This window comes from Nerophis ophidion, linkage group LG10 (genome assembly GCF_033978795.1).
Source record: "Nerophis ophidion isolate RoL-2023_Sa linkage group LG10, RoL_Noph_v1.0, whole genome shotgun sequence".
Classification (NCBI taxonomy): domain Eukaryota; kingdom Metazoa; phylum Chordata; class Actinopteri; order Syngnathiformes; family Syngnathidae; genus Nerophis; species Nerophis ophidion.
Window position 1 is genome coordinate 5000492 of NC_084620.1, and position 26678 is coordinate 5027169.

General features: G+C 42.6%; 1 protein-coding gene across 6 annotated transcripts in view; it reads right to left on the minus strand.

Annotated features, from left to right (window-relative positions):
* The window catches only part of anks1b (ankyrin repeat and sterile alpha motif domain containing 1B), a 385802-nt gene that overhangs the window by 178976 nt on the left and 180148 nt on the right, over positions 1-26678 (minus strand). For all 6 annotated transcript variants that reach the window (XM_061912138.1, XM_061912134.1, XM_061912133.1 and 3 more), the window contains 2 exons: positions 19210-19357; positions 7446-7585 (listed from right to left, as the gene is read on the minus strand). In XM_061912138.1, coding sequence (XP_061768122.1) covers positions 7446-7585; positions 19210-19357 — 288 coding nt within the window. The remainder of the gene's footprint in view (positions 1-7445; positions 7586-19209; positions 19358-26678) is intronic.

Genomic DNA, 26678 nt, shown 5'->3' on the forward strand with positions numbered 1-26678 from the left:
ACTTGATCAACAGCCAACAGCCATACAGGTCACACCGAGGGTGTACAAACAACTTTAACACTGTTACAAATATGCACCACACTGTGAACCCACATCAAAACAAGATTGACAAACACATTTCAGGAGAACATCTTCACCGTAACACAACATAAACACAACAGAAAATATACCCATAATCCCATGTGTTACAATATACACCCCCACCACCTCAACCGACGCACGGAGGGGGGCGGTGATGTGGGGGTGGAGGGGTTGGGTGGTAGCGGGGGTGTAGCCCGGAAGAGTCAGCGCTGCATGGGATTCTGGGTATTTTTTATGTTGTGGTTATGTTGTGTTACAGTCAGGATGTTCTCCTGAAATGTGTTTGTCAATCTTGTTTGATGTGGGTTCACAGTTTGGAGCATATCTGTAACAGTGTTAAGTTGTTTATACGGCCACCCTCAGTGTGACCTGTATGGCTGTTGAGCAAGTATGTCTTGCAGTCACTATCATACGTCAGTCAAAGCCATACACATCACGCGTTGAAGTCGGCAAGCTGATGATCGGTGAATGAGCGAACGCAGAGGGCGATAAAGTTCTGTCACAGTACGCCCGTGATATATTTGCCCGGGCAAACATCGGGTCAACCTACGAGAGGGTCACCGAAAGTCTCGGAGTAAAATCGGTAGGATCGGTAAGAATGTTGTTAGGGCGGGATAGCCATTCATAGAAGGTGAACCCACTTTGCACCAAGTCCCTGCATCCAGTGGCCCCCCTGGTAAAGTGAATGTGAGACCCCTGATCCTAACAATTCAGAAAAAAATCTGTAAAATAATGGTATGTTTCTGTGGAACTGCCAGCATTGTCACTTATTAAAGGTGGTTGATCGTAATATTTTGGAAAAACTCTGTAGAATAAAGGTATTTTTCTGCAGAACTGTTTGCATCGTCACTTTATTAAAGGTGGTTAATCTTAATAATTTAGTGAAAACCTGTAAAATTACGATATTTCTCCGCAAAACGTTTCATGAAAATTTCTGTAAATATAATGTTTTTAATCATTATTTGGTGTACTTTAATTTTATGGTTTTCGTTTGGCAGCCGTAGCTGCCAGTAGATGACCGTTTTTTTACATAATTTTTTTTTTTACAGTTTTTTAATACCTGGCTTGCGATCAACCGGTAGCTCGCGATCGATGTAATTCCCACCCCTCCTCTAGGTATTGGCTCAATGTCTTTTCTATGTGTTTTAGCGCCATTTCTTTGCTCCGTCTTTTTAGCAGTGTTTTGGCTCTGCCTGTTCGCTCCACATATTTGCTCTGTGTCTTTGCTCCGTGTATTTATTTGCCCATGGTTTTTTTTCTCCAGGTCTTGGCTCACATCTTTGCACTGTCACAACTTTTTTTTGGCACCACGGTAGATTATTTTGCAGTCATACTAAATTTAAAAAAAGCACAAAGTCACCAACACGTGGGCTTCTTTTGTTTTAGCACTGGATTTGGCGCAATGAAATGTGTTGTTATATTTTTTTGCCTTTTGGTCCGGGACCCTTTGGGACTGTGTGACAATGGGTGGCACTTTCGTGACCTCTGTGGTGCTTTTTTGTGGACTTCTGGATCCGCCTCCCGGGAGCCTTTTGGCCTTGGAGACCAGCTGCTGGGTGTCTGCCACACCGGAGTCGGTTTGGAGGGACTGGAGGAGATGCGGATGAGGGGACAGGACTGCGGAGCTAGCACTGAGCGCTGGGACGGAGAGGCTTCGCAGTGTCTTGGCTGGGTGAGCGGGTGTCGGACACCTCAGTCACCTTGGACGTATCCTCGCTCATCCATGCGGACTGGACATTGGCCGAGAGTGGAGTCGGCTCTCATGTTTACTTTGTTGGGTCTGCTCCTGTCTCTGGCCATGCTCCCTCCACCCCAGCGGACGATGGCGTGGAACACCGCAGAGGCCACCACAGTGGATATGTTTCTTTTACTTTTTATTCATAGCTGTATGTAGAAGTGTCTGGTTGTATCTGCTGCTTTAATGTCTTTAATGTCCTCTGTGTTCTTTGATGTTTGATGTTTTGTACACTATGGCTATGAGTTGTTTTTTTCCCTTGTCCTCAGTCTGCACCCCCTCTCCAGGGGCCCAGGCTTAGACCGATTTTTTAATTGTATTTAATTCTATTTAATCTCATTTTAATCCCCCCCCCACTTGTTTACTTGTATCTCACCTTTTTTGTAAGGGGCGCTGGCAGACCCGTCAGCGATCCTGTTCTGTCTCCCTGTAATGTTTGTCTGATCTTCAATGGGATTGTGCTGAAAATGTTAATTTTCCTGAAGGAAGTCTCCTGACGGAATAAATAAAGTACTATCTAATCTAATCTAATCTAATGTGGGCAGACAGACTAGTTTGCTACGTGCAATAATTGGCCCTGTAAAAAACAAAGATGATATACAAAAATCCCGCGAGCAAAATTCCACCCAAATCACGCGCAGCTACTTTGAATACGGTTTGGTCACTTCACTGCACGCTAACGTGTGTTGTGTACGCGGACAAGTTTGTTGTTTCATCTTTTTGAGTTCAAATTAAAAGGAACTTGTAATACTATTGTCGTTCCCGTCCGATGACTTTTCTAAGACAAGATTTTGGGCGACAACCACAACCAAAACTAGACTGCAGCAAAATGGATACCCGTCACTCATGCGCATCCAACTCCAAGCTTAGATTAGATTAGATAGTACTTTATTTATTCCGTCAGGAGAGTTCCTTCAGGAAAATTAAAATTTTCAGCACAATCCCATTCAAGTTTAGACAAACATTACAGGGAGACAGAACAGGATCGCTGACGGGTCTGCCGGCTTCCAGCGCTCCTTACAAAAAAGATGAGATAAAGGTAAACAAAGGGGGGGAGGGGGGGAAAAAATAGAAGTTTAAAATAAAATTTAAAAAAATCGGTCTTTGCCTGGGCCCTGGAGAGGAGGTGCAGACTGAGGCCAAGGGAAAAAAACAAATAAAAAAAATAAAAAAACAACTCATAACCATGGTACACGTCCCTCTTCCATGTGTGTAAGAGGGAAACATCAAACATCAAAGAACACAAAGGACATTAAAGACATTAAAGCAGCAGATACAAGCAGACACTTCTACATACAGCTATGAATAAAAAGTAAAAGAAACATATCCACTGTGGTGGCCTCTGCGGTGTTCCACGCCATCGTCCGCTGGGGAGGAGGGAGCATGGCCAGAGACAGGAGCAGACCCAACAAAGCAACCAAGACAGCCGACTCCACTCTCGGCCAGTGTCCAGTCCGCATGGATGAGCGAGGATACGTCCAAGGTGACTGAGGTGTCCGACACCTGCTCAACCAGCCAAGACACCGCGAAGCCTCTCCGTCCCAGCGCTCAGTGCTAGCTCCGCAGCCCTGTCCCTTCATCCGCATCTCCTCCAGTCCCTCCAAACAGACTCTGGTGTAGCAGACACCCAGCAGCTGGTCTCCATGGCCAAAAGGCTCCCGGGAGGCGGATCCAGAAGTCCACAAAAAAAGCACCACAGAGGTCACGAAAGTGGCACCCCTTGTCACACAGTCCCAAAGGGTCCCGGACCAAAAGGCAAGAAAATATAATAAGACATGAAAACAAGAGGGAAACACAAAAGGATGACACAAGAGCACAGAGCTCCTGCCTACAGCAGCCACTACAGCAGCGCCATCTTGGAAAAAAAATGCTTGCAAGGATGGTCAGTATTCACTTGGTGGTTTTGATTCTGCGCTTCTCCTTGTACTGTCGCCGGGTTTCCATGGTACTTTACTCAAGTCCGCCTCTTCTTCTATAATGCATGTTTATTCTTCACTGCTGTTTTAGCGGGCGGCTGCTGCAGAGGGACACGTGATGGAGCGGTGAAATTAATTCCAAGGGGCTAATTTAGAGCAATAAAAGTGATTATACGAGCGTCAAGCAGAGCGAAGGCCCCGCTGGGCACCGCGTGGGACCTGTCTGCGTTAGTTAACGGTCCAAAGATAGAATCAGCGATGATGAGGAACTCAAAAGAGGAAAGGAACTATAATGTCATTTTTTAAAATCTTATTGATGTTTTCACAAGCATATATGAGTGATTATTATGAACGCCATTGATGCACTAGAGCAGGGGTTCTTAAAACCTTTTGACCCCGGGGCCCAACTTTTCACTACAAATGGATTCAGGGCCCCCTCAAACATTAATACTGTCCATCCATTTTCTACCGCTTATTCCCTTTCGGGGTGGCGGGGGGCGCTGGTGCCTATCTCAGCTACAATCGGGCGGAAGGCGGGGTACACCCTGGACAAGTCGCCACCTCATCGCAGGGCCAACACAGATAGACAGACAACATTCACACTCACATTCACACACTAGGGCCAATTTAGTGTTGCCAATCAACCTATCCCCAGGTGCATGTCTTTGGAAGTGGGAGGAAGCCGGAGTACCCGGAGGGAACCCACGCATTCACGGGGAGAACATGCAAACTTCACACAGAAAGATCCCGAGCCTGGATTTGAACCCAGGACTGCAGGACCTTCGTATTGTGAGGCAGACGCACTAACCCCTCTTCCACCGTGAAGCCACATTAATACTGAAATACTATTTTTACTCTTGATTTTAATAATTGCATTGATCATATCTAACCTACTTACTGTTTGAATATTAATCAAATATACTGCAAAAGAAGGGTTTATACAATTACGCAGTGCTAAACTAAATTAATAATAATTATTAATATGTTTCTGAACTAAACTGTCAATAAAATTAAAGTGCAAATCAAAATACAGTTTCACCACTTTAGTCATATTTTTTGTGCTTAAAAAACTTATCTATGACCTTAGCTCCAGACTTCTTCTGTTTGTTTGATATTATCTTAACTGCCACAAGAGTTGGAAAAGTGTACTGCAACTGAGTACCGCTGTGGCCCATACACACCACAGCTGAAAAACATATATTTTTGGCGGCCCTCAGAGGACTAAGCAATGTCATTTCTGCAGAAGGAAGAGCTGAGATCCCTGTGTGGAAAATGTGGAACCACCATTAATGTGGGAATGATTGAACTTGGATTTTTCATTTTTCTCCAAATCTTCAGAAACATGTTGGTCCAGTGCTCGTCAGGGGCGTCACTAGACCTAATACTGTACTGGGGCACACCTGGGGCACAAATAATTCATGTGAGAGTGCAAAGCGCGCAAGCAAAAACATTTTTAGCACTTATTTATCATAAAAAATACATAAATAGTGCTTTAAACTATGAAATCATATCAGATTATGTTGTAATGATCTTTGATTAACCACCTGAAATTAACTCATGCATTTGACCTACTTGTGCACTTTTTTACTCCAGACTTCTAAACTGCTACTGGTAAAAGCAAAAAGGAAGAGCAATGAATCTTTTTGAAATATTTATTGCAGTAATCATCTGCAAATTTAACATCTACAAAAGTAAAACAAAAAATAAAGCACCCCTACATCTCTGGGTTATTTTATATTATTTAATTTCCATTTATGGCAATGTGGCTAATCCTATTTCAGATACACAAAACTATAAAATACACACAAAACAATAATAATAATAGTGAGTATTTTAGCAAAAGGCAAACCGACTAACAAGTTGGAGGAGGACTCAGGACAGACATGGAAATATATTTTAAAAAAAATCTAAATGGGGCAACAAAACCTGATATTTTCAGCCATCTTTCTGAAAACAAATACAGAAATGTTACTATTTTTTCTGGAAACAAAACCAGATGCTTTAGCTGTAGCCATTTTTCTGGTGACAAAACAAGATTATTTTAGTCAAAGTCACAGCGATTAACAAGACAAGTCTACTGTGCTATTTTTCTGTGAAATAAACTTGAATGATTTAAAAATTTGGCTCATGACTTGATGATATGGAAAAATGTTTTTCTTCCTGAAGATAAACCATTTGAGAAGCATTCAACTCACACATGCTTACTCCAAATCATCATTGATGCAGAACCAGCAGACAATAACCAACATTATGTTTCATGTTCATTGGAAATTCCCCCGACAGCTCGTACAGCAAATGAATATGTTTGTCTTGATACAAGGAATAACGTTAGCTAACTTAGCATCAACTTAAGACAATGATGTTGCCTAGCTAGCGAGGACTTCACTTACATCTCTCATTCCTGCTGCTTCTTCTCTGCTGCAGGCGAATAACTTTCTTAAATCCATCTAGGAGTTACAGTTTGAGTCAAATCAAAATCAAAATAATATAATTAACAAATTGTTGTTGGCTAAAGTTACCTACCTCACGCATTGTATATATTTGTACCATGAATTGATTAACGTGGACCCCGACTTAAACAAGTTGAAAAACTTATTCGGGTGTTACCATTTAGTGGTCAATTGTACGGAATATGTATTGTACTGTGCAAACTACTAATAAAAGTATCAAACAATCAATCAATCAATTGATTCTCATCTCTCTCCCTCTCTCAACTGAAGTCTCCACACGTGAATAAATTACCATATTAATTAGCCATGTGCTCATTGTTACGTGGAGTGAATATAGCAGCAATCAATTACCATACTAAGTAGTATGTGCGCTGATGTCTATGTTATGTAGACTTAAAACTCTGAAGCGTTTTTTTTTTTATTGGTGAAATTTTTACTAGGGCACTGCAGATCAATACTGGGGCACGTGCCCCAGTGAAATCTGTCTGGCGACGCCGGCCGCCACTCGTCACAGTACCAACCCGTGGACTTGAGTACAAACAAAGAGTCTGAAATGTTGGTGACTCAGTTTCTGTGTTTTTTTTATTAAGTATGACTGCAAAACCATCCACCATGGGGCCAAAAAAAGTTGCAAGTGCCAGCACTTTGATGAAGAAGGTGAGAAACACTAATGGATTAAAGAAACAACTTGCTGCAAAGTACACAGTTAACATGTCTTCAATGGAGTTAAAAGTCATGTTAAATGTTCATTTATGCATTTCATCCACCATTTAGATGTATTTCACTCCGTTTTCTGCATGTAAATACTTTGCAGCAAAATGTGGCATTCCGGGAACATTTTAGTATAGTCTGAATTTTGTAAATAAGATGAATGTTTTGAGATTGGAATAGGTTGAGAAATATGGAGGTTTTGAGTGGACAAAAAGTGACACGCACAATAAAGTCTTGCTTGTAGTAACCCTTCACTCCCCCGCAGGCAACAGTGACATTTATGCTTCGGGAGTTCTGACAGTATCAGACGACTCGATTATGACTGAAATATACTGAAAAATGATGTCGGGAGTTGTGTGTGTGTGTGTGTGTGTGTGCGAGTGTGTGTTTGCAGGTGTCTCAGCTGCATGTAGGTGGATGCTGTGATGCTCAATAATGCATTACTTGCCTCTACAATCATTTCTGTGTGTGTGTGTTTTTCTGTTTGTGTTTGTGTGTGTGCGCATGCGTGTGTGTTTGCGCGTGTGTGTGTGTGTGTGTGTGTGTAATTACCTGTGGGCGGATGACTCTTTCAATGTTCTTCAGGGCCGTGTCGGGGGAGGGGGGGGAGCAGTCTGGAGTGGGGCCCGTGGAGTGGTTTCCATGGTTACCGTGCTCCCCCTCATTGGTTCCCGCTCCATGGGACAAGTGACCTTGCAGGGAGGAGGAGAAAACATGTTTTTTTTTTGTCGGTTGTTTTCCGTCAAAGGTCATTAGAAATATTTTTGGGGGAGCCATGAAAGTCCACACTTTTTTTGAAAACAAATACTGAAAAAGTCTTGGATTCAAGATGGTGTTTTTGTGTTTTTATTTATTGCATGGTGCAAGCGTGAGGATGGGGTATATTTGATTTAATAGTCATTTTTAGTTTTCCATTGCATTTAGCTTTCTAGCTTTATGTACAAATGGTGATACCAAAAGTGGCAGCTGGTTGCAGCAGCTCCTTTGTGTTCTTTAATATTTCCCTCTTGTTTTCATGTGTTTTTTACCTTACCCAGAAGGTGTTTTTGTTTCATTATTTACCTATGCATGGTGCAATCGTACGTGTGCTATATCTTTTACTTATCACACATTTTTGGTTTTCCACTGCGTTTTATTTTTGTATCTGTATGTAAAATTGGAGCAAAATTGGTTGATGCAGCTCTGTAATCTTCTATTTCCTCATTTGTGCTTCCCTGTTGTTTTCACCTTTTGTTTTCAACCCCTTTATGACTATACAATGACAGCTTTACATTTGTGTGACTCTTGTGCTACTTGTAATACTTTTTTGTACTGCAACCACATCATTTCCCCATTGTGGGATAAATAAAAGTCCATCCGATCCATCCATTTTATATCAATCAATAAATGTTTACTTATATAGCCCTAAATCACTAGTGTCTCAAAGGGCTGCACAAACCACCACGACATCCTCGGTAGGCCCACATAAGGGCAAGGAAAACTCACACCCAGTGGGACATCGGTGACAATGATGACTATGAGAACCTTGGAGAGGAGGAAAGCAATGGATGTCGAGCGGGTCTAACATGATACTGTGAAAATTCAATCCACAATGGATCCAACACAGTCGCGAGAGTCCAGTCCAAAGCGGATCCAACACAGCAGCGAGAGTCCCGTTCACAGCGGAGCCAGCAGGAAACCATCCCAAGCGGAGGCGGATCAGCAGCGCAGAGATGTCCCTAGCCGATACACAGGCAAGCAGTACATGGCCACCGGATCGGACCGGACCCCCTCCACAGGGGAGAGTGGGACATAGAAGAAAAAGAAAAGAAACAGCAGATCAACTGGTCTAAAAAGGGAGTCTATTTAAAGGCTAGAGTATACAAATGAGTTTTAAGGTGAGACTTAAATTATACCGCTTGTCTGTTTTGGGGTCGCTGGAGCCTATCTCAGCTGCATTCGGGCGGTACACCCTAGGCCAGGGGTCGCCAACCCGCGGCTCCGTAGCCGCATGCGGCTCTCTGGCAACTCTGATGCGGCTCAGCTGCACAATCGCCGACCCCCCAGATTGTTGCGAGGAGATTCCGAAATTCAATGCCTCTCCCGGACATCACCTGGAGTCAACGTTCTCCAATTTTCACTCGGTCTACAATACTAAAGGCGTGCCGTGATGATATTACTCTTAACGTCCTCTTGAACGTCATCACGCCTGCCATTCACAGAATGCTATTTGCGTGCCGACCGGACACATGAATTTCGCTGCTTCTATCGGCACATGTATGAGATTGCAAGGCATACTGGGTGACACAGAGTACACTGATGGTTGTGACATAAACAACTTTAACACTCCTACTAATATGGGCCACATTGTGAACCCACACAAAAGAATAATAATAAACCCATTTCGGGAGAAAATCCTCACAGTAACACAACATAAATGCAAAACAACAAATACCCAGAATCCTTTGCATCCATGAGACTATTCCTGACTATGTTATACACCCCGGGAGCACCAAATCCCCCTATCCCCTCCCTGCGTGGTTGAGGTGGGCGGGGTTTAGTGCTCGCGGGGTGTATAACATAGTCAGGGGTGTCATGGATGCAAAGGATTCTGGGTATTTGTTGTGTTGCGTTTATGTTGTGTTACTGTGAGGATTTTCTCCCAAAATGTGTTTAGCATTCTTCTTTTGTGTGGGTTCACAATATGGCGCATATTAATAGGAGTGTTAAAGTTGTTTATATCACAACCGTCAGTGTACTCTGTGTCACCCAGTATGCCTTCCAGTCGTGTGCGTGCATCTGCGGAAGCCTCTCACAACATGTTGCTGGACTGGCAAGCAGTTTGTACATGTTATAGAAGGTGTTTAAGGCAATGGCTTCATAGCATTCCCTTATTCTTGTCATCTGGGTGAGCACCAGCAGATATTGGCGAGAATAGTTGCGTCTTCTTCATTTTGTGAAACGGGTCGAAATGGTTCTTTGAGTGGTTAAGATTGCCGACCCCTGCCCTGGACAAGTCACCACCTCATAGCAGGGCCAACACAGACAGACAACATTCACACTCACATTCACACACTAGGGCCAATTTATTGTTGCCAATCAACCTATCCCCAGGTGCATGTCTTTGGAAGTGGGAGGAAGCCGGAGTACCCGGAGGGAACCCACGCAGTCACGGGGAGAACATGCAAACTCCACACAAGTCTGGCCTACCAAATTTCAAGAATATTTTTAACGCTGTGCTAAATTATTCTAAATACAAAATTATGTAGACAAGATATCAAATCCCAACATTAATTAAGGGCAGTAAAGCGAATTACGTTATGTTATTTGTAGAAGCACATATATTAATCTAAAACAATTTAATAAACTAAATTTGTCCGAAAAATAAAACATTAAAGATTAAGGGGACACAACATTGGTAAAATTATAATGGAAAGATAAAAGGGGGGGAAAAAAGGAGGGAAAAAAAAAAACACATTTAGATTAAGACGGAGGTTACTTTCATAAAGTGCTAATTAGAAGCACTTTTCCAACCTTGAATTGGAAACTTTTTTAAATTAACCGTTTTAACAGGAAGGGTTGTTTGCAACATGGACACAGATGCCTAGAGGGCGCCAACTTTCCAATGTATTTTCCACAGTATATCCCGCCCTCTTGCAGCGTCCCATACGTAATAATATAATTACATATCTTATTAACACATTCACACGCATTAGCTTTAGGTGTTAGCTATTATTAGCAATTTGGATGGATAGCATTAGCAGTCATTGAATGTATACCGTATCTTTCAGACTATAAGGCGCACTTTTAAAATCCTTTTATTTTCTCAAAATTCGACAGTGCGCCTTATAACCCCGGTGCGCCTAATGTACAAAATATCAATCAATCAATCAATCAATGTTTACTTATATAGCCCTAAATCACTAGTGTCTCAAAGGGCTGCACAAACCACTACGACATCCTCGGTAGGCCCACATAAGGGCAAGGAAAACTCACACCCAGTGGGACGTCGGTGACAATGATGACTATGAGAACATGATACTGTGATACTGATGATGCTGATGACTATGAGAACATATGAGAACATGATACTGTGATACTGATGATACTGATGACTATGAGAACATATGAGAACATGATACTGTGATACTGATGATACTGATGACTATGAGAACATATGAGAACATGATACTGTGAAAGATCAATCCATAATGGATCCAACACAGTCGCGAGAGTCCAGTCCAAAGCGGATCCAACACAGCAGCGAGAGTCCCGTTCACAGCGGAGCCAGCAGGAAACCATCCCAAGCGGAGGCTGATCAGCAGCGCAGAGATGTCCCCAGCCGATACACAGGCGAGCAGTACATGGCCACCGGATCGGACTGGACTCCCTCCACAAAGGAGAGTGGGACATAGAAGAAAAAGAAAAGAAACGGCAGATCAACTGGTCTAAAAAGGGAGTTTCGTTGTGCTTACCGACCTCGAAGCTATTTTATTCTTTACATGCTGAAATGATAAGTGTGACCACTAGATAAGAGATACCTGTAGACTGCAATGGGATGGCAGTCACACATAAGAGATACGTGTCGACTGCAATATGACTCAAGTAAACAACACCACAAATGTATATGTTCCATTGAAAATATAGAACATTACACACGGCGCTCAAATATCCATCAAAATGTTTTAATTCGACTTTTGTAAGCTATGAAGCCGCACCGCTTGATGGATTGTACTGTGCTTCAACATACTAGTATTATTATGGTGTGTGTATAAGGTAAGACTCTATCTGGCGTTTTGTTTCGCAATATTATGCAAAAGCATAATAATAATAATAATAATAATAATGGATTAGATTTATATCGCGCTTTTCTATTGTTAGATCCTCAAAGCGCTCACAGAGAAGTGGGAACCCATCATTCATTCACACCTGGTGGTGGTAAGCTACATCTGTAGCCACAGCTGCCCTGGGGTAGACTGACGGAAGCGTGGCTGCCAGTTTGCGCCTACGGCCCCTCCGACCACCACCAATCCTTCATTCATCATTCATTCACCGGTGTGAGCGGCACCGGGGGCAAAGGGTGAAGTGTCCTGCCCAAGGACACAACGGCAGCGACTTTGATGTCCATAGGTGGGAAGCGAACCTGCAACCCTCAGGTTTCTGGCACGGCCGCTCTACCCACTACGCCATGCCGCCCCAATAATACCTTCTGGTAACTGCTGATCTGTATTTAACATCTGCATAAGTCCTGAACATTTGCCATTGTAGTCCGTGCCAACACCGAAGTGGATAAGCTTCTTCTTTTTCTCTATCTTCTTGTTATGGGACATTCATCCTCCGCTGTTGCCATTTCTAATATAAAGTAGTGTAAATTTCTTACTTATATCTGTCAGCAAACTTGCCGTGTAAGCGCTAAAACATACCGGTGTAGTGAGTTTACATTATTCACCCAAAGAACTTTAGTTATTAGAGGGTTCCGGTCGGACAGATGCTGCTCTGTCATTGATTTAAGTAAAGTCTGGAGGTCATTAAAACAGTTAGCGCCATCTTTTGACACCGCTAGAACAAAGATGACGAGGAGAAGACGCTGCCGAAGGTGACCCACGTAAATAAGACCGCCCACAAAACGGCGCATCCTTAAGCAACTGTCAGAAAGTGGCTTGAAGGTGGTCTGTAAAACAATCCATGCAACATTTTGACCAAATAATCACCATTACATGTTATGTAGACCAGTGGTTCTCAAATGGGGGTACACCCTGGACAAGTCGCCACCTCATCAGGTACGTGAGATTTTTACAAAAGTATTCTAAAAATAGCAACAATTCAAAAATCCTTTATAAATATATTTATTGAATAATACTTCAACAAAATATGAATTTGAGTTCATAAACTGTGAAAAGAAATGCAACAATGCAATATTCAGGGTTGACAGCTAGATTTTTTGTGAACATGTTCCATAAATTTCTTTTTTTGTGAAGAAATGTCTAGAATTATGTTCATGAATCCAGATGGATCTCTATTACAATCCCCAAATAGGGCACTTTAAGTTGATGATTAATTATATGTGTAGAAATCTTTATTTATAATTGAATCATTTGTTTATTTTTCAACAAGTTTTTAGTTATTTTTTATATCTTTTTTTCCAAATAGTTCAAGAAAGACCACTACAAATGAGCAATAGTTTGCACTGTTATACAATTTATTAATCAGAAACTGATGACATAGTGCTGTATTTTACTTCTTTATCTCTTTTTTTCAACCAAAAGTGCTTTGCTCTGATTAGGGGGTACTTGAATTAAAAAAATATTCACAGGGGGTACTTCATTTAAAAAAGGTTGAGAACCACTGATGTAGACCACAAGAAACTGTTTTTTAATTTAGAAAATAAATAAATATATATGACCTCTTTAATGCGCCTTATAATCTGGTGCGCCTTCCATCCATTTTCTACCGCTTATTCCCTTTTGGGGTCGCGGGGGGCGCTGGCGCCTATCTCAGCTACAATCGGGCGGAAGGCGGTGTACACCCTGGACAAGTCGCCACCTCATCGCAGGGGAATAGACCCGCTCATCGGCAGTCAGCCTTATAATACGGTGCTCCCTACGGTCCGGAAATTACGATATTCTATCACAACAACAGGACTGCAAATTGTTTTGTTGCTTCTTTTGGACCGTTTCTGTATGTGTGCACGCGCTCCCTGTGCCTACGTGTTGACAAATCCGGGTGAGTGACCGCCGTAAACACCAACCATTTTGCTCGGGCCGGTAAAAAAATGTATGACACAAACTTTGTAATTGTAAAAAAAAAATAAAGACAACTGTCAAACAAATGTGTTCGGGTAAACTACTGAGGCTAAAATATGAGCTGGTAGTCGATCCATCCATTTTCTACCGCTTGTCCCTTTTGGGGTTACAGTGGTGCTGAGGCCTATCTCAGCTAAATTTGGGAGGAAGGTGGTGTACACCCTGGACAAGTCGCCACCTCATCGCAGGGCCAACACAGATAGACAGACAACATTCACACACTAGGGCCAATTTAGTGTTGCCAATAGAGATGCGCGGTTTGCGGTCTCATCCGCCAAGTCCGCGGATAAACCGCGAGTCGGGCGGGTGACATGACGAATAAATAGAATTTAATTAGATCCGGGCGGGTGGCGGTTGAACCATTCGGAAATATTTGATATGCATGGTTCAGGGATCGGTATCCTTTACCATTCAAAGAGCCATTTTGGACCCGTGTCATAAAGCGAAGACGACAATAGGAGACGCAAACTTTCTCTAGAATGACTGCTGGCAGTCACCCAGTAAATAAGTATTAGGGCGTGCTATGAAGCCATTGGCTTTGTCGCCTAATACAACATGTATGACCTGCTTGTCAGTCCAGCAACATGTTGTGTGTGTACGCACACGACTGCAAGGCATACTGGGTGATACAGAGTACACTAATGGTTGTGATATAAACAATTTTAACACTCTTGGTAATATGCGCCACGCTGTGAAGCCATACCAAACAAGAATTGCAAACATTTCGGGAGAACATCCTCACAATAACACAACATAAATGCAACACAACAAATATCCAGAATCCTTTGCATCCCTGACAAATCCTGACTATTTTATCCACCCCGCTAGCAGCAACACTCCCGCCCACCCCCCCCCCCCCCACCCCCCAACCCCGTGTGTCGGTAAGGTGGGCGGGGTTGGGGGCGCGGGGGTGTAAAATATATTCAGGAAGTGTCACGGATGCAAAGGATTCTGGTTATTTGTTGTGTTGCGTTTATGTTGTGTTACCGTGAGGATGTTCTCCCGAAATGTGTTTGTCATTATTGTTTGGTGTGGCTTCACAGCGTGGCGCATATTAGTAAGAGTGTTAAAATTGTTCATATCACAACCATCAGTGTACTCTGTGTCACCCAGTATGCCTTTCAATCTTGTTCGTGATATCGCGTAAGCTGTATACAACATGTTGCTGGACTGGCAAGCAGTTTGTACATGTTGTTGAAGGTGTCAAAGGCAATGGTTTCACAGCACGCCCTTATTCCTGTCATCAGGATGAATACCTTTGGATAATCGCGAGAACGCTAGCGACTCCCAATGTCTTCTTTATCCTGTGAAACAGGTTTAAATAGCTCCATCCATCCATCCATCCATCCATTTTTCTACCGCTTATTCCCTTTTGGGGTCGCGGGGGGCGCTGGCGCCTATCTCAGCTACAATCGGGCGGAAGGCGGGGTACACCCTGGACAAGTCGCCACCTTTGAGTGGTAAAGGTGGCCGACCTCTGATGTATTTCAACGGGCGGGTGGCGGGCGATTGCGGTTCTGATAAAATGTTGGTTCGGGTGGACGGCAGGTGGATGACGACTTTGGTGATACGGTTGCGGATGATATAATTGCCTATTCACGTATCTCTAGTTGCCAATCAACCTATCCCCAGGTGCATGTCTTTGGAGGTGGGAGGAAGCCGGAGTACCTGGAGGGAACCCACACAGTCACAGGGAAAACTCCGCACAGAAAGAACCCGAGCCCAGGATTGAAACCAGGACCTTGTTATTGTGAGCCACATGCACTAACCCCTCTGCCTGAGCTGGTAGTGTTCTTGTTATATTTGCTAGCCCTGACAATTCACCCCTGGCTTGCACGAAATTACTCATTTCCTGCTGGTGTGCCGCCGTTCAAAGCGGGCAAGGGGGTAGGTTGTGGGTTCGGAGGTTTCAAAGTGACGGGAAAAGAAGAATGACGTCAAAACTAAAGTGCTGATGTCGCCCAACTTAGGTCTCAGAAGGGAAGAGAAGCGTTTGTCCTGATCAACCCATGTGGATGCAACAAACAAGCTGTTTCCCAAAAATATGCTCTCACACACACACACACACAGGAAAAGGACCATAAGTGTCTGCTGCCGCGTCACATTGGCTGAGTGATGAATAAGTGATGCGGGATGAGCATCATACGTCTAGCAGGAGGTGCAATCACAATGAATGACTTCACAGCACGGCGTGTGTGCGAGTGCGTGTGCATGCGTGCGTGCGTGCGTTTGTGTGTGTCTTCAGACTGGGGATGAGCGAATACAAGATGCATTGACTCAGCTTTACTCCAAGATATTTCAGTCGGAACAAATCCAGGAGCTTTGTCTATTATCATAACTATTCATGAGTGTCTTAGTGGGATATTTATTATATGTATATAAAACATTATAGAGGAGAGAATGATATTTATTTAGGAAAACTAAGACCGATAAGGCAGGAGACACCCTGCATAAAAATGTCTCGTGGAAAAGAAAGATGTAGCAGAGCGCATCGGCGAGAAAGAAATGCAGCGAGATAAAAGTAGAAGAAATGCAAAAAAAAAAAAAGGAAAAAAGATCCTAAACATCAGTGCATTGAAAGAAAGAGGAGGGTCGCCATAGAGACACCGTGATAACAGAAAAGAAGAGGACACGACAAGAAGACAACAAAACATGGAAAGACAAGCAAAACTGTTTGGATGGCGAAATATTGATCATGGAACAAAATATATATTGTCATTCTACTTCAAATAATTACCAATGACCAAAAACTGTTCTAAAAGTAACTCAACATTAAACGTTACATAAAAAAAGAGATATACAGTGGGGCAAAAAAGTATTTAGTCAGCCACCGATTGTGCAAGTTCTCCCACTTAAAATGATGACAGAGGTCTGTAATTTTCATCATAGGTACACTTCAACTGTGAGAGACAGAATGTGAAAAAAGGAATTCACATTGTAGGAATTTTAAATAATTTATTTGTAAATTATGATGGAAAATAAGTATTTGGTCAACCATTCAAAGCTCTCACTGATGGAAGGAGGTTTTGGCTCAAAATCTCACGATACATGGCCCCATTCATTCTTTCCTTAACACGGATCAATCGTCCTGTCCCCTTAGCAGAAAAACAGCCCCAAAGCATGATGTTTCCACCCCCATGCTTCACAGTAGGTGTGGTGTTCTTGGGATGCAACTCAGTATTCTTCTTCCTCCAAACACGACGAGTTGAGTTTATACCAAAAAGTTCTATTTTGGTTTCATCTGACCACATGACATTCTCCCAATCCTCTGCTGTATCATCCATGTATCCATTTTGGTATAAACTCAACTCGTCGTGTTTGGAGGACTTATGGAAGGCTATGCAGAACGAAACTAAAACTGAACTGGCTAAAATGTAAACAAAAACAGAATGCTGGACGACAGCAAAGACTTACTGTGGCGCAAAGATGGCGTCCACAAAGTACATCCGGACATATTATGACAATCAATAATGGCCCTACAAAGAAAGATAGCAACAACTTTCTGTGGGGCAAAAAAGTATTTAGTCAGCCACAGATTATGCAAGTTCTCCCGCTTAAAATGATGACCGAGGTCTGTAATTTTCATCATAGGTACACTTCAACTGTGAGAGACAGAATGTGAAAAAAAAATCCAGGAATTCACATTGTAGGAATTTTAAAGAATTTATTTGTAAATTATGGTGGAAAATAAGTATTTGGTCAACCATTCAAAGCTCTCACTGATGGAAGGAGGTTTTGTCTCAAAATCTCACGATACATGGCCCCATTCATTCTTTCCTTTACACGGATCAATCATCCTGTCCCCTTTGCAGAAAAACAGCCCCAAAGCATGATGTTTCCACCCCCATGCTTCACAGTAGGTATGGTGTTCTTGGGATGCAACTCAGTATTCTTCTTCCTCCAAACACGACGAGTTGAGTTTATACCAAAATGGATACATGGATGATACAGCAGAGGATTGGGAGAATGTCATGTGGTCAGATGAAACCAAAATAGAACTTTTTGGTATAAACTCAACTTGTCGTGTTTGGTAGAAGAATAATACTGAGTATTATACTGAGAATACAAACACGCGGTCAAGCGAACGTGGATCCCGACCACTTCTCAACCGGCAGGTTTCGGTGAGAAAATTGTGTTGAAAAGTCGCCTCTTACCGGAGATCTGTGGATTTTGCGCCATCCTTGTATCTGCCGTCGACTTCCCTCAGACACTGGCCTCAAGACACCCGTGGACACACCCCTCCGACTATCAGGTACTATTTAATCTCACTAAAACACTAGCAACACAATAGAAAGATGAGGGATTTCCCCGAATTATCCTCTTAAATGTGTCTAAAAACATCTGAATCTGTCCCAATTCAATCGCCTTTTTTTTTTAACTTTATTTATTTATTTATTTTTCCTAGTCCTTCACTCTAAATTTCCTCATCCACTAATCTTTCATCCTCGCTCAAATTATTGGGGAAATTGTTGTTTTCTCGGTCTGAATAGCTCTTGCTGCTGGAGGCTCCCATTAAAAAATATTTGAGGACGTTAGGAGCCTTCACCCTTCTCACGTCATCGTCTGCTACTTCTGGTAAAGGCCAGGCTTTTTTTTATCAGCACCAAAAGTTGCGAACTTTATCGTCGATGTTCTCTACTAAATCCTTTCAGCAAAAATATGTCAACATCGCGAAATGATCAAGTATGACACATAGAATGGACCTGCTATCCCCGTTTAAATAAGAAAATCTGATTTCAGTAGGCCTTTAACTTTAACTCACATACATGTATGCGTAATTACAACCTTGGGCAAAGGAGGGCGCTGTTTCCACTTCAGATAAACTGCCGCTCTGTGATTAGTGGGTAAAAGCCAGTCCAAAATGGGTGAATAAAAATGCAACCATAAGCCAAAAAGTGCTTATAGATCATCTTTTTATCCTGAGTGTCATCTCTCCCCATATTTTCTCTCACTTGGAGTGACGAAAGAACCCAGGAAATGGCACAAGAGTCCAATTAGGCTGACAGGCGAGTGGCTTCAGAGCAGGGATCCTCGATAGCCGCACCCCCGCCCCCAAAACCCCTTCCCCTCCTATGGCGGCTTATCCTCTCACAACTTGCTGGAAGGAAGGCAGAAAGTTAATCCCTTAAAAAGTCCACATGCAGAGAAAGGATTTACACTCATGCCACCGCTATTTCCTCCTCACTGCTGACGTGGGAACGCTTCTGCTTTTAGGTAGAACCCCGCGTGCTCGCTTACGTCGTTCATTTCGAGGAACCTTGTCTGCACCCGTTACGCACGGACAAAACTACCTTCCCTCTCTTTATTCAGGTTATGGGAGGATGTCACTGGCGATGCAGTTCCCATGGTAACATACAGGAGACTCACCACCGTGCGGTTGCTGCGGCAACCTGCGGCGTCGGGCAGAGCCCACAAAAGCCGTACGGTGCACGGGACGACTGGCTTGTTTTCGTCAACTTAAAACGTAGCAACTCCGGTCCACTTGGTGGCAGCAGAAAAGCACTCGGCACACCTGACAGGTAGCAAGAACTTACCGTTGCGTGGACAGGCGTGGCTGATGTCCAACGAGCAGGGTTTGCGGGTGACGGCGGTGGTGACCGACTCGTAAGGGTTGTCCTCGTCGTCGGGGAGGAAGACGTCCAGCGACGGAGACGCGACCACCTCCTCCGAGCGCTTGGAGTCCTTGGAGGAGGAAACCGGAGGAACAAAGTCAAACAAAACTCAGACCAGGACGACAAAGATGAGGTCACGTTGAGACGTATTTTCCTAGAATTGTTGACTACATGGCGGCAGTGGCGCTAAAAGAAAAATCATGTGATTAGGGTTGTACGATATACTGGTATTAATGTAATACCGCAATGCGTGGGTTCCCTCCGGGTACTCCGGCTTCCTCCCACTTCCAAAGACATGCACCTGGCAACACTAAAAAAAAAAAATTGGCCCTAGTGTGTGAATGTGAGTGTGAACGTTGTCTGTCTATCTGTGTTGGCCCTGCGATGAGGTAGCGACTTGTCCAGGGTGTACGCCGCCTTCCGCCCGATTGTAGCTGAGATAGGCGCCAGCGCCCCCCGCGACCCCGAAAGGGAATAAGCGGTAGAAAATGGATGGATGGATGGCAATACTAATGAATCATATTCGGTACCATAACGCCTCTAAAAAGTGAAGTGAATTATATTTATATAGCGCTTTTTCTCTAGTGACTCAAAGTGCTTTACATAGTGAAACCCAATATCTAAGTTACATTTAAACCAGTTTGGCTGGCACCTGGAGCAGGTGGGTAAAGTGTCTTACCCAAGGACACAACGACAGTGACTTGGATGGCGGAAGCGGGGATCGAACCTGCAACCCTTGAACTCCTCCACTTGGGGCAGGGTCTCCTCCCCAACCCGGAGATGGCACTCCACCCTCTTCCGGGCAAGAACCATGGACTCGGACTTGGAGGTGCTGATTCTCATTCCGCTCCTTTCACACTCGGCTGCGAACCGATCCAGTGAGAGCTGAAGATCCTGGCCACTCTACCAACCGAGCTATACCGGATCATATTCGGTACTATTTGTCTATAGGTGACAAAGTCAAGACAAGATTTCATTATATCCAATCGTTTACCATTAAGCCATCCAACCTAACTATGAACACACTACTCACATGTGAATGAAGGGCATACTTACTCAACAACCATACATGTCACACTAAGGGTGGCCGTGTGAACAACGCCAACACCAGGGGCGTCACTAGGCTTATTTCAGGGGGGCTCAAGCCCCCCTAAATAATTAAGCGTCATATTTTATTTAGTTTTTAATTATTTTCTTTTTTTTTACAATTACATGCCGAAATATTAATTTTAAAGTGGCCCGAATAAGAGTTTAAAATAAATAATCCTATAACCTTTTATAATTCAATCAGTTTCCCCTCACTTCATAGCGTAAGGGGCGGCATAGCTCGGTTGGTAGAGTGGCCGTGCCAGCAACTTGAGGGTTGCAGGTTCGATTCCCGCTTCAGCCATCCTAGTCACTGCCTTTGTGTCCTTGGGCAAGACACTTTACCCACCTGCTCCCAGTGCCACCCACACCGGTTTAAAAATGTAACTTAGATATTGGGGTTCACTATGTAAAGCGCTTTGAGTCACTAGAGAAAGGCGGTATATAAATATAATTCACTTCACTACTGCCTACTGGCGCTGACGAGACGAGACGCATGGCCACCATCTTGGAGTGGTGATCCACTCCACTCAGTGCAATTTATTTGGTAGGAGTAATGAACTGTCAGCACATTTTAGGACTCCGATTTATTAGTGATTCCCAAAGCCCAAAAAAAGTCTGCGGGCTATAGAGCGTTTTCCGTTCGGGCTCCAGTACTCTGGAATGCCCTCCCGGTAACAGTTCGAGATGCCACCTCAGTAGAAGCATTTAAGTCTCACCTTAAAACTCATTTGTATACTCTAGCCTTTAAATAGACTCCCTTTTTAGACCAGTTGATCTGCCGTTTCTTTTCTTTTTCTCCTATGTCCCACTCTCCCTTGTGGAGGGGGTCCGGTCCGATCCGGTGGCCATGTACTGCTCGCCTGTGTATCAGCTGGGGACATCTCTGCGCTGCTGATCCGCCTCCGCTTGGGATGGTTTCCTGCTGGCTCCGCTGTGAACGGGACTCTCGCTGCTGTGTTGGATCCGCTTTGGACTGGACTCTCGCGACTGTGTTGGATCCATTATGGATTGAACTTTCACAGTATCATGTTAGACCCGCTCGACATCCATTGCTTTCCTCCTCTCCAAGGTTCTTAGTCATCATTGTCACCGACGTCCCACTGGGTGTGAGTTTTCCTTGCCCTTATGTGGGCCTACCGAGGATGTCGTAGTGGTTTGTGCAGCCCTTTGAGACACTAATGATTTAGGGCTATATAAGTAAACATTGATTGATTGATGATTGATCTCACTGAATACCAATGATTTTCACGCGCTTTTTTGTCATAAGTGTAACTATGATAAAGGACACATGTTTTGCCGTGTTCATAGTTTGCTTAACAGTAATAGAATATTCTTACATGCTAAAGGTCAGTGGTTCTCAAATGGGGGTAAGCGTACCCCTGGGGGTACTTGAAGGTATGCCAGGGGGTACGTGAGATTTTTTTTTAAAATATTATAAAAATAGCAACAATTCAAAAATCCTTTATAAATGTATTTATTGAATATTACTTCAACAAAGTATGAATGTAAGTTCATAAACTGAACAACAAATCAAGAACTAAGCTATTCCATTAGAGTTTCCCCCCATGCCATGATGGCTTGATCCTACCTGTCAATCAACTATCGATGTAGAAAAAAATGGAGGTGTGGTTAAAGCGTAGCAGTAATGCAGCTGAAAACGAGGAGGAACATGTGCCAAAGAAGGCCAAACCAGAGCCGGCACAATTCAGACAGTTTTCCGAAGAATATGTGTTAATGGGATTTGAAACCCCCCCCCCACCTGATTTTTTTAAGAGGAGACTAAATTAATTCAGGTCATCTCAAGGCACGATGCGGAAGGCGTCCACAAAATCACCAAGACTGACAAAGATCCTCAGTGAAGCACAAACTCAGGTTTCTCACTAAAATGTCCGTCAAAAAGAACTGTGAAAAAAAATGCAACAATGCAATATTCAGTGTTGACAGCCAGATATTTTTGTGGACATGTTCCATAAATATTGATGTTAAATATTTATTTTTTGTGAAGAAATGTTTAGAATTAAGTTGATGAATCCTGATGGATCTCTATTACAATCCCCAAAGAGGGCACTTTAAGTTGATGATTACTTCTATGTGTAGAAATGTGTATCTATAATCGAATCATTTGCTTATTTTTCAACAAGTTTTTAGTTATTTTTGTATCTTTTTCCCAAATAGTTCAAGAAAGACCACTACAAATGAGCAATATTTTGCACTGTTATACAATTTAATGAATCAGAAACTGATGACATAGTGCTGTATTTTACTTCTTTATCTCTTTTTTTCCACCAAAAAGGCTTTGCTCTGATTAGGGAGTACTTGAATTAAAAAAATGTTCACAGGTGGTACGCCACTGAAAAAAAGTTGAGAACCACGGCTATAAGTGACCAGACGTACAAGATGGAAAACCGGGAATATAATCCCAGAGAAGTAAATTATAAGTGAAGTGAATTATATTTATATAGCGCTTTTCTCAAGTGACGTAAATGACCGCCATAACCACAACACCAGGGGGAGCTCCACAAACCACGTTAAACCCAGATTTCGATCTAACAAAGGTCTTAACTCATTCTCTTTCTATGCCACATCAATGTGGAATGCACTCCCAACAGGTATAAAAGTAAGTGCATCTCTATATTCCTTCAAAACCGCTCTAAAACAACACCTCCAGGCTACTTCAACCCTTTACTAATACCCTCCTCCATTCACATCCCATCTCCCCGGATTATAAACAACTCAAATGTACTTCTAATGTATATACTGTACTTGTTCTTATGCTATGTGAACTCACTATGTTCTCTGCTGGCTGTACATATCCTACTAAGTAAGACCTACACTTTAAATGTCCATTTCTCTGTTGATGCAATTGTTGATGACCGAAGTACTGATATCAACCAAAGCTCCTCATCCCACCCCCCGGATTGTAAATAATGTAAATAATTCAATGTATATACTATGATGATTGTATTATGCTGATAGTATATATTTGTACCATGAATTGATTAACGTGGACTTAAACAAGTTGAAAAACTTATTCGGGTGTTACCATTTAGTGGTCAATTGTACGGAATATGTACTGTACTCTGCAATCTACTAATAAAAGTATCAATCAATCAATCAAAACTCAAAGCGCTTTACATAGTGAAACCCAGTATCTAAGTTACATTTAAACCAGTGTGGGTGGCACTGGGAGCAAGTGGGTAAAGTGTCTTTGATTGATTGATTGATACTTTTATTAGTAGATTGGACAGTACAGTACAGTAGCGGATTTGTGGAGCTCCCCCTGGTGTTGCGGTTAAGGAAATAATTTGACATGTACTTCGGTATCAAGGAGGTGTAGCGGATTTTATAGACTAGGCTCAGTGCAAGTTGTTTTACTCTGTCCTCCACCCTGAGCCAGCCCACTTTGGAGAAGTGGGTTGGATTGAGGTGTGATCTGGGGTGGAGGTCTAAAAGTAACCGGATTAGCTTATTCTGGGATGTTTGGAGTCTAGATTTGAGGGTTTTGGAGGTGCTGGGGTACCAGGAGGTGCAAGCGTAATCGAAGAAGGGTTGAATGAGAGTTCCCGCTAGAATCCTCAAGGTGCTTTTGTTGACTGGAGAGGAGATTCTGTAGAGGAATCTCGTTCTTTGGTTGACCTTTTTTGATCACCTTGGTTGCCATTTTATCACAGGAAAGATTAACCTCTAGAATGGAACCTAGGTAGGTGATCTCGTCCTTCCTGGTGATAACAATGTCACCCACTTTTATAGTGAAGTCACTGACCCTCTTAAGTTTGATATGGGACCCAAATAGGATGGATTCCTATTTGGGTCCCATATCAAACTTAAGAAGGTGCCCAAGGACACAACGGCAGTGACTAGGATGGCTGAAGCGGGAATCGAACCTGCAACCCTCAAGTTGCTGGCACGGCCACTCCACCAACCGAGGGGGAAAAAAACGGTCAGCTATTTTTAAATAGAAGAAACAATATGGTTAGGTTATATATACACGTGTATATCCTACGTAAACAATGTATGAATATATTAGATATCTACATATCTTAAGGACCAATAGACTGTATTTCTGTTGCTGCAACAGCAGAGTTTATTCTGTCTTGACACTTTGGATTGATATTTTCTATTACACTCTTCCCGTAAACGATCATGTTTACAGTGATTGTTTTATATGTATTTTTCATGTATGCTGCTTTGGATAAAAGTGTCTGCCAAATACTTAAACACCTGAAAGTCTTTAGAATCTGCTAAAACCACCAATCTGTTTCACTGGATTCACAATAAAACCAAAGTCTGTCTTACCCAACAATGTTAGTATTTGAATATTGTTACTTGAAGACTTATTCCTGGTTACAGTTATACTGTTAAGAGAGTATTGTCTTATGTTTTGCCTAAAATGAGAATGCATCATAATCAGTGGTGGCTGGTGAATTTTGTTTTAGGTGGGGCTGAAAGTTTGTGAACCAAATACCAGTAGGGGGGGGGTCATCCTCCCCCAGAAGATTTCTTTGTGATTTTCACATACAAATATTGAAGATCTTTGCTCCTTCTCAACTCTGTGGTCAAGCTGCACAAAACCTTGTGTCTGCAATTGTAAATAGTTTAGTTTTGAAGTTTTGTGTTTTTTGTAGAATCTATATAAAAGTAGTATACATTAGCCTATTGTTAAAATAATGAAAAAAAAACATTATTAAAAATATATTTGTTTTATTGGATTGATTTGTTACATTAATAACTGTTGTATTATTATAGGATGGCTTGTTAAACATTTCATAGGATTTTCAGAGGGAGGAAAATCCAAGACATTTAATATAAAATGTAAATTGAATAAATACATAAAGAGAAAAAGAAAAAAATGGTTAAAAGCCATCGTCCCATGCATTTTTTTTACCGTCCCCGGGACGACGGAACATCATTGTTGTCAAGCCCTGGAAGTTACATTTTATTGTTTGCATTATTTGTTTCAGCATTGCACTTTGAAGATGGTCCCTCAGCTCTTTTTCAGATCAGCAGACGGACTCTAAGTCTTTCTTATTTACAGTATACATAAACGTTTCTCACTTCTATTCAGACTTCCATATATATTTAATTTCCTAAACCGACTGAAATAATAATAATAACAATGAATGATTTCTAAATCTTTGTTAGCCGTTTCTGAAGTTTTGTACTCGTGCGCTACGTTCGCGCACATCCTGTTCATCTCCTGGGGGCTAAGCCCCCCCTTGTCCTTAGAGGGGAACATTATCACCAAACCTATGCAAGCGTCAATATATACCTTGATGTTGCAGAAAAAAGACCATGTATTTTTTTAACCGATTTCCGAACTCTAAATGGGTGAATTTTGGCGAATTAAACGCCTTTCTGTTTATCGGTCTTTTAGCGATGACGTCAGAACGTGACGTCACCGAGGTAACACACCCGCCATTTTCATTTTCACATTACAAACACTGGGTCTCAGCTCTGTAGTTTTCTGTTTTTTCGACTATTTTTTGGAATCTTGCCTCGTCGGTGTGTTGTCGGAGGGTGTAACAACACTAACAGGGAGGGATTCAAGTTGCACCACTGGCAAGAAATCTGCCGCCAGACCCCCATTGAATTTGCCGGAATGTCTGCACATTTTACCGGCAATGCTAAGACAGACATGGCACAGAGATGTATGGATAACCTGCAGATGCATTTGCAACGATTAAGTCAACGAAATCACAAAGGTGAGTTTTGTTGATGTCGTCGACTTATGTGCTAATCAGACATTATTTGGTCGCAGCATGACTGCCAGCTAATCGATGCTAACATGCTACGCTAATCGATGCTAACATGTTATTTACGCTAGCTGTATGTACATTTGAAACTAGATACCCACATTTATTGCGAAACAAACACTTACCAATCGACTGATTTAAGTTGCTCCAGTGTCACAAGATGCGAAAGTCCTGATCGTCTGGTCTGCACATTTTCCCGGCGATGCTAATAAGGCAGCCATGCTATAGGCCACTTCATTAGGTACACCCATGCTATGGCCGGATAGCTATTCGCTCAATAGCTTCAGTTTATTCAATTTCGTTTTCGCTATCAGCCTCCATACCCCGACCATCTGTTTCAATACATGCGTAATCTGTTGAATCGCTTAAGCCGCTGATATCCGAGTCTGAATCCGAGCTAATGTCGCTATATCTTGCTGTGGTAACCGCCATGTTGTTTGTATTGGCAGCACTGTATGACGTCACAGGGAAATGGACAGTCGCATCGCAAATAGCGAAAATCAAGAACTTTAAAGCTTTTTTTAGGGATATTCCGGGAGGTGTAAAATT